We start from the raw sequence: 9,526 nt of genomic DNA, 5'->3' as shown, positions 1-9,526 counted from the left end.
TGTAAATGCTTTGACAGGTTGCTGCTGCATGAAAATTATAGTATTCAAAAGTAATTGCTCATTCAAAAGCCATATGAACGCAAGGAATTCCGGCGATTACACTGGCCAGATTTTTTTCGCTTTTGAAGGGCTTCATTCACGGCTTTTTGAGCGTAGAAGGTTGTTTTGTACATTTATAATATAGTAATAACATTTCAATAGTTAAACCTCGAAATCAGTCCGTTCATAATTTTATAGCTTAAGCTACAACACTGGTGAGTATGATTTATTCAAGCTGCATTACTTAGACCTAGGTCCAGCTCATCCTGACTAGTAAGTATAACAATACACTCTTATACAATACAACCACGGAGACAGCAGGTTAGGAACAACAAACGCACAGCAGTTTTCACGACACTTTTACGCACGGCGCCCACCTAGACATGCAGCAAACACCGTTACATTAAGAGAGGCGCACTGCGGCGCACAGCACACAGACATACACTGATGATGACACTGCACGGCAATTCAGCTCTCTGTGCTAAAAACACGTTATTGCTACAAAAGTGAGAAACATTCGGGGCGCTAAAATACATACGTCATTTCCTCTTGGAAAAATCACAGGAATCCAAAGGACGAGCAGCACTTGCCCGCTTTTTCCGACTCTACCAAGCACGGATTTTAACAGAGGCCTCCGCACTCACAGTTCGCGAGAAGAACTTTAAGGCAGTCTTGAGTGCAGCATACCAGCAGTTTGAGCACTGTCGTCCCCAGCATGACTGGCTGGATCACAGCCCGAAAGAATGCAACCAGCTTCCGTTCGCCTAAATCCACAGCCGCAGAACACGAATGGAATGCGTCTTGAGCACGGACATCCCATGAAGTTTCACAGGAAGTCTCTTGAGGCATACAGCAAACTTACGCACGCCACAATGTGCCATGTGTAATGCGAGTTCATGCTGTGGCATCACAACTCTGCCTTGACTTTTCTCTTGCAAAACGAATAGTGAGGGACATAGTCCAAGCGTCCCGTGGCTCTTTCACTACCGGTCAAGTTTTGTACGAACGGAGCAGATGTTGGAAGTGATGCACAAATCCACACAGTAAGGTTGAACATGTAGGCACGGGTTTGCATAGCTTGACGCATCCTCTCAGTCAAGACGTGTTAATGAGCTCTCGGAGCAGAGTTAAACATCATCATAATCCCCTTCTCTGGTTAAATTGCACTACAAGGGCGATGAGAACTCTTCGTCATAATAGAGCTTTTTATTTTATTTACATACTTAACCGACCCAAAATAACAAAAAAACATCCTTGAAGCACGGTAACGTGGCGAAGTTACGAAGAGTCGTTAGAACTCATAGTTCATTCTTTTCCTTACCACGAAAAAATGTATCAGGATTTAGGAGCATTAATAGATCTTCAGGCGTTTTTTCGCTTTGGTTTATCGAAATCACTTCCCAAAATGAAGCCAATGCACTCTTCCGATACGCCTATATGCATTAAGACACCATGTCTGTTTCTCTGCGTTCGCAGGGATGAAGCCAGCAACATTTACTAAAAATCTGCACCGAGCGCTCAGAGAATTTTTTGCATTTTTAGGGAAGATGGCACGCTATGGTGGATCAATTGCAGACACATGTCTATCATGTACTGTAGACAGCAATTGTGAAACTGGTGTCCTAGGCTACCTCGCGCGACCGACAGGTTTCGACGGACAATTCACGGCGCGCACGTCACTGTCAGGTCCAATCAATACACATGGATGGCGCCATCTACGCCAACTGAGGCCGGAGGCGATGTGTTTCTTCTGGATGACAGAAGAGCAACACCACGGTGAGAAGGCTGTCGACGGGCCAGTCGACGCCTCAGCTTGGCCATGTTGTCCACGATCAGCTCGTTTTTCGGGTCGAGAGAGAGGGCGGCTTGGTAATGGTGGAAAGCGCCCCAGTAGTCACCCTGCACGGGACGGGAAAAACACAATATTTCCATTATATTCACTCACGCAATCACACCTTCCATTTTTTTTATTCCCGATGCGTAGAAGGGTCTGCTACTGTTAGCAGAGACATTAATATGCTTAATGCTTGGCGAACACATCTGGGAACCTTCGTCAAATTAAGCTGTTCTCTTTAATTAAGATCAGTATATTGATATTTCGACCGATGTCCAAAAACCAAGCGGTCTTCTCGGGACATTCGCCCTTGTTAAGAGAAAAGAATGACATGAAGGCATTTATCAAACCATCTCACCTGCAGATTAGTAATGTGTGACAGCGAGCCTTTGAAGGTAATTGTCCTGTTTTTCACAAACATCACACAATTTATCTCACAGTTCATTTTCGAAAACGGTGCTGGAATTTAGTTTTTTCGGAGTCAGAATTTTCCGCCCGCGTATACCCTGGGGTCTAGTCTCCCTCCTGTCAACTATGTGGCCAACATGCCACTCTATTCCACATACCCTGGGCTTGCCCTCAGGACTCCCCTCCGCGAGATTTGCAGCTCTCGAATCCAGACCAGTGGGAGGCCGCATTGCTCAGTTCCAACTCGGACACACAGATCCGGGTTGTGACAAGAGCCCTATATGTCGCCGAACGCCACGGGCTCATGGCCACTTGATGGCGCTATAACCCCTAACGATATACTACTCTTGTTGACGAAAATAAAGTTTTATCTTTCTCCTCTTCCGCTCGTCCTCTGGAATTTTCTTTTAAGATCAAGCCCCCTGTACCATTCGGAGATCACGATATGACCTTTAGAGTAAGGTAACAGATATATGAGATTGCTACCATAACACTGCACATCACCGCGCGTAATAACAGTGTGTGGCAGCATCTGTTTTCGCTTGAGCGAGATGCACATTGAACAGTTCTTTCAAGCTCCCTTCCGTCAACCTGTCCCAAACGGTTTTCTTTCGTTTAGTCTAAACGTCCCAGAAAGCTGTGCAGTTTTACTTCCTAGACTTATTCTTATGCATGGAACTGAACACACTTTTTCCAGAAAAGATTTATAAGTGTGGCATGCATTGTATATCAAAAGTATGTTAGAGCCCGTAATCATGATATACTATATTGGATTAATAATTCCAATGGTTCGCACTGGCTATGAGAGGCCGCGTTGACGGAAGATCCAATAATTAAGGCCACCTCGGGTTCTTTAACGTGCGCTCACAACGCACTGGACAAATTATGGACATTTGGCCCTCATCGAAGTGCGGCCGCCGCGGCCAGGATTCGTTCCCGTGTTTATTTCGGCTCAACAAGCGAACCGAATAGCCACTGACTCACTGCTGCAGGTCACATAACCGGAACTCCAAAGATTTATTTGCTTACAAATATGGAAACCGTTCACTCCATTTGACCATTTTCACAAACCTCTAGGTGTCTGATCACAGCCAGGTTGAGATGCGCGTGAGCCAGATCCGGATCCAACCGTATAGCCATCATGTAGCTCTGAAAATGCGAAAATGCCAGTGAATGCACACATTGTTTGATTTGTGGTCTATGACTAGGAAATAGTTTTGTTTACAGGCGCGGAACACAGGCAGTAACGAGAAGGGAGACGCGAATCAGCGCCAATCACAACTGCTTTATTCGCAGGCAGAGCGCACAAATATATAACCATCGTAAACGTAAGGAACACCGTCGTGCCTTATTTAATGTTTCATACAATAGCAAATGTTGAAATAATTATTCTGGGTCTTATACAAAGCTATAGGTGTGTCGCTCCCACACATGCTTTCTTTCTGTCTGATAAAAACAGCTTCAATTAAATCCCTAGCTTTGGTATTTTTATTTGCTGACACAATTCGCGGATCGGCAAAACATGCTGACAAGGGCGTGAGAAGCAAGACCTTATACGGTTATACGGACTTCATACCTTATACGGTTGGGTAAATTTTGCCTTCTTTATCGAACTCAACGTTTCTTTCGCGCTACCTTATTGGCCCGTTAATGCAGCGCCCGGTTTGCCATATGTAGGGGCGGCCAGAGGAGACGGGGATTTGATACACCACCCCTTCGGCGCACCTCACAAACGGTGGCCCATGCTTGGTGGCCGCAACTTTTTTCATCTTTGAATCCACTTTCGATACGATAGCAGAGGTTTCCAAGCTCTTTTAGGGGCTGAAAAGACAAGCCTGCTACACCATACCTGCTCGTGACCTTCTTTAAATTCTGGACCAACTTGTGCATGTAGGGCATCACCATAGATCTCACCACCTCTTCTCGAGGGGCATCTTCCCCAGCTCTCGCTGCCTTCGTGCCGAAAGCGTGCTACATAAATTTGTGCTTACTTTCAAGCTTAACACTACTCCCTGAATGTTCTGCCTCTATCACCACGAATTTCGTTTTTTTATCTTTTTCACGTCTAACACAGATAATCAACCGTTTCCCGACCTTCCCTTTACCGTTATGCCTTCCTACGAATTCCGTGTTCCTTTGAGTGTCGACCTGAAGATAATGTAAGCGCATGCACGTTAGCCATACTAATACATCATACCTCTGCAGACGAGTTCAGGTCATCAATGTCCTTAAGAATGTCACCGTGGTCAGCGTGTATCTTGGCACAAGACCGGTCATCGATAGCGCATAGTTTGAGAGCCTTGAGGATGTGTTCTATAGCCTGAAATAATAAACCGAAACAAACACATTCACTGACGCTCAATCACAACGCAACTATCGTGTGTGAAGTGTTCTTGGCCAGCACACATTTTTTCAAAGCAAAGCGGGGACTGTTGCTTGGATTTATTGTAAGGCAGAAGCAGAAATAAAGTGAAATAAAACGAACGATTCAAAACGCAAAACAACTGTTAGCATAGCTGTCCTGAAAGGAGGCCGATTAAAAACACCCCAAAAGATGCATGTGCATGGGTTCTCTACGTATTTGCAAAAGCTACCAGGTGGATCAGAAATTCAAGAATTGGAAATATATGAAAACATCAAAGATTCAGCATGATGTTTCAATTAAATGGCTATACCAAACACATATATTGCCGCGAATATTTGCAGTGTGTTCGTTTTTCCCATCTGCCGCCACATCACTTTATCGCTTTGTTTGCTACGCAAGACGCGACTAGATTTATCTCGATTGATCGCAGCCAGGCAGAGCTGATTCTACGTTGTTCCGGAATGTTCTAGTAACTTTGCGCTCTTTATCTCGAAAGTTCGCTATCAGCTTTAAATTGAGCACGGCCGACAGCGGCCGGCATTCTGTTCGACGACCGCCGATCACGCTTGTCGCTTCGCCGCCGCCGAGTGATTCAGTCCATTTTGGGTGCAAGTCAGCCCAATAAACAGTTCTTTTAGAAGACCCTTTCGTCAGTTTTCATCGCTGCTTCGACTGCCGTCACCACTACGTGAAAATATGCTTCGCTGATTCTTTACAGAAAGCTGGAATATCTCTCCTGTATAGAAGATTGCCAGGCTGACTCGGGTGGAATATCCCTTAAGCAAACTGAGCCAATGGTATGAGATTTGAACACAAATATGAAGCAGCAATCACACTGACAAGAGAAAGATATGAGCGGTATTGGTCTCACTATGTTTGCGTTTATGGTGCTATATTTGTTGAACCTTGCCTCCTCACGAACAAGATTCCGACATCTCCTAGCTGTGATCTGTTTTTCTAACACACTAACAGGCTCTGGCATTAAGGGCGCACTTCCAGTACTGCTGTCCCTGTACATACCTCAGCTGTACGGTTTGTGAGATTGTACAGCAACGCCGCTGTGTGAAGAGCCTCTTTGTGACTGTTGTTCCTATCAATCACTTCCAGCAGTATGTATTCAGCCCCGCTGAAGTTCCGGAGGCGCATAAGCAGTTGGGCCTGCGGGAAAATCGTGTCGTTTATTGATTACGAGAAAGCATTTTACTCAGTGGAAACCTCAGCAGTCGTGCAGGCATTGCATAATCAGCGTGTAGAGGACCCTTATGTGAAAATACTAGAATATGTCTATACCAATTGCGTAGCTATCATACTCCTTCATATAGTGAGTAATAAATTCTAATAAGAAAGGGCGTCAGGCAGGGATACACAATTTCACCAATGCAATTCACCACCTCATTACAGGAGGCATTCCCAGGCCTGAACTAGGAACAGTTGGGGATAAGAATACCTAAATGATCTGCGATTTGTTGAAGACATTGCCTTCCTAAGTCACTCCAGACATGAATTAGAAAGCATGATCAATAACTTAGACAGGCAGAGCAGAATGGTGGTTCTAAAAATTAATATGCAGAAAACCAAAATAATGTTCAACAGTCTAGCAAGCGATTAACAGCTCACAATTGGTATCGAGGTGCTGGAAGTGGGAAAGGAATAAATCTACTTAGGGCAGGTAGTGCCCGCTGATCCAGATCATGAGATGGAAATAACTAGAAGAATAAGAGTGGGGAGGAAGGCATATGGCAGGATCTCTCAGATCATGAATGGCAGTTTATCAATATCACTGACGAGAAAAGTGTGCAATAGCGGTATCTTACCCGTACTGACCTACGGGGCAGAAACGTGTAGGCTTACGAAACGTATTCAGCTTAAGTTAATGACAATGCAGCGAGCCATGGAAAGAAAAATGACTGGTGTAACGTTAAGAGACCGGAAAAAGGCAGAGTGGGTGAGGGAACAAACACATGTTAATGACAACCTACTCGATATTAAGAGGAAGAAATGGGCTGGTCCTTAAGGGTGACGGAAATGGGCTGGTCCTTAAGGGTAACGGAGTGGATTCCAATGGAAGGCAAGCGGAGAAGTGGGCGGCAGATGGTTAGGTGGGCGGATGAGATTAGGAAGTTTGCAGGCATAGGTGGGTGCAGCTGGCAAAGGACAGGGTTAATTGGGGAGACATGAGAGAAGCCTTTGCCCTGCAGTGGGCGTAGCCAGGCTAATTATGATGATGAGGATGATGATGAAAATCATGTAATTAGAGCAGCGTGACGCAGCAGTAAAAAAAGAGTTAACAGAAAGAGCTGTTTATTTTGAGGCAAATGCACGAGGTCGACTTGAGGGACTGTTATTTGGCCTGCTACTCTGCAATGGGGAAGTGAAAGGCCACTATAAAGCGGGTTATCATGGGTGACGATGTGTACAGAAGAGGGATGCGAATAATTAACGCGTGCGAAAAGATGAGAGGCGCGCCCAATCACGACCATATGATGAGACCCGTGTTGTCAAGGTACAATGGAGCGCCTGCGTTGCGTGAAGGGCTTCCCATGTCTCCGGCCAAACTGTCAACACCAAGTCATCCGAGAGAGGCCTGCTTTTCAAACATACCACGGTGTACCGCGATTTCAAGGTCTACAGTTCTAGTGGTGGAGCACGAAGAGTAGCTTGAGGAGCCCTAGAGTCAAATTAAATGCGTGTACTATCAACGCCTTAATGCAGCGCCCGATCTCAGTCTAGGTAAAATAATTGTCTGGTTGCGGTGAACGACATGCGAAAGAAAAAAGCTCACGTTCCAAGAGTTAAAGGCATATTGGTTAGAAAGACTTCTGTAGGAACACTTGAACATTTCAGCCAATCGCGCAATTTTATGCGATAAACAGCATCTTTCGTGATCACTAGCATAGAATTCATTTTTAAGTCATTTCAGAAGAACGTTTTTGTAAGCACATTACTGACGAGAAACCCCTCGTTACACTTTCCTTCACCTGCAGACCGGGAAGCAACTGTCATTGAACCGTATAAGATATGTAGGAACAGCAGTAGGAAAAACGTGGATGAGCCACTAGTGAACTTCAACGGAAGGAAGTGTCAGCCCATAAAAACTCTTTGCTACAATGTACCCAAGACCATTGGTGACGAGCCCTGACTGTGCGACATTCTTGGCTTTGTTTGGTGGACTGCGCAGATCAGTTATGCCTTACACGTTACCACTATAAACAGGACCCCTATGCGTGAAGATACGTTCACCTGTTATAAGGATGTGCTAGTTAGCATTCCGTATTTTCGTGCCTTGGCGACGTCCTAACGCTTCGATAAATCGCGAGTTTTGTAACGCCACCACGTTTTATACGACACCGGGGTTTCGTGTCGACAGACCATCCAATGCTTTCGGATTAAAATTCCGTCTCCCAATTTCTAGTCTTTAGCTCTTGTACATCGACACGGACACATAACAGCGTTGTATTTAATATGGGGAACAGACAACTTATGATATTCTGCGGTAGCGGAGTAGGTTTTAAGAGAAGGAAGTCATCACCGGAAGCTGTCCGAACTCAAGGGGAAACACCATACTGAATAGGCTTCAGGGAATGGGTGCCCGTGTCTGGCGAAGGCCAGGAATAATTAGGGCGGTAGAGGGAACATTGTTTTTCTGTAGACCTACGGATGACGGTAGCATCCAAGGTTGTAGGCTCTCTATCGCGTCGCAGAAACATTTTAACGGAAAAAGTCAAACCTGTCTTATATAATTCTTTAATCTGCTCCGCCTAAATTACAGTACATCAGTGTGGGCGACATCATATTCTAATTTAGAAACGATATTGGTGCTTCAAAAAAAATCGTTCGTATGGTCTTTGGCTTACCCAGCAGACAAACAGCTCAGAATCTGATAACTACCCTCGGCATCATTACCATACTAAATCTTAATGCTTATAGACTGTTGCGCCTATATAAAGTCGAGCAAAAGCGACGTATCGACACCATTTTTTGTCTGGCATCTTTGCATCAGTCTGATTCGCCCTATCCGCAGTGCCATAAACAACAGTGGATTTTACCATTTACAAGAACCAACCATGGCCGTCAAATGGTTAAATATCAATTACCACTCGCACTAAACAAGCAAATTGAAGCTAATTTTAGCATTCCTGATATTCCTCTCTCATCTCTGTGAAATATTCTAGTTCACCTAAGATATCACTAATACATCAACCGTTTTGTATGATGGGCCTTCCACTCTTATTTGTTGTCTGATGCCCAGCCGCCTATTTTATTTCGTTCCTTATAATCCCTTGTATTTCTTTTGGACTGCGCTCACTATAATGTTCATTTTCTTGACTGTATACAGTGGCATATTGAAACTGACTGTTATACTGAAACATTACGTTTCGTCGATGTCACTGCCACCTGAACAGGACGTGAGAACTGTGTCAAGCAGAATTCCGCTTTTTTTTCTCCCCTCCTTCATCAAATTGTATTTGATCTGATGGAAATAAACTTATTCTTATAATTACTAATGAAGCCATTTCAATGCTCTGCGTTTGTCGTACAGCGCACGAGAACGAAAGTGACTCTTTTTAAGGAGCATGAGCTCGCTGGATGTACGAATTGGTCACACTCAGTTACACAGACCTCCTACGTATTCTAATCACCATTCCTGCCGCAGGACTCACACTAATCAGTATTGCACTCATCCTGATTTGGTTTCTACCTTCGGCCTTCATGACTTGACAAACACGAGTTCCCGCTTCGTACAGCTCTAGATAATCACAAAATTACAGCCACACTTCGGCGCGCTGCATCATCGACTGCAGCCCCGGTCAATTACCCGATCCATCAAGCTGCCGAACAAATATGTGCAGATTTCCCCTATTTCATTCAGTCAAATAAAT

General features: G+C 44.7%; 1 protein-coding gene across 1 annotated transcript in view; it reads right to left on the bottom strand.

The window, feature by feature from the left end:
- Nucleotides 1–215: 215 nt before the first annotated feature.
- Nucleotides 216–9,526, bottom strand: part of LOC144121914 (protein O-mannosyl-transferase TMTC1-like) — a 235,291-nt gene continuing 225,980 nt past the window's right edge. Inside the window, exons 15-18 of the mRNA XM_077655353.1 lie at nucleotides 5,667–5,804; nucleotides 4,479–4,601; nucleotides 3,353–3,430; nucleotides 216–1,938 (exon numbers count right to left, since the gene is read on the bottom strand). Of these exons, the coding sequence (XP_077511479.1) occupies nucleotides 1,732–1,938; nucleotides 3,353–3,430; nucleotides 4,479–4,601; nucleotides 5,667–5,804 (546 nt within the window). The 3' untranslated portion in view covers nucleotides 216–1,731. The remainder of the gene's footprint in view (nucleotides 1,939–3,352; nucleotides 3,431–4,478; nucleotides 4,602–5,666; nucleotides 5,805–9,526) is intronic.

This window comes from Amblyomma americanum, chromosome 2 (assembly GCF_052857255.1).
Source record: "Amblyomma americanum isolate KBUSLIRL-KWMA chromosome 2, ASM5285725v1, whole genome shotgun sequence".
In the NCBI taxonomy this organism is placed as follows: Eukaryota; Metazoa; Arthropoda; class Arachnida; order Ixodida; family Ixodidae; genus Amblyomma; species Amblyomma americanum.
This window is presented reverse-complemented; position numbering and strand designations above follow the sequence as displayed.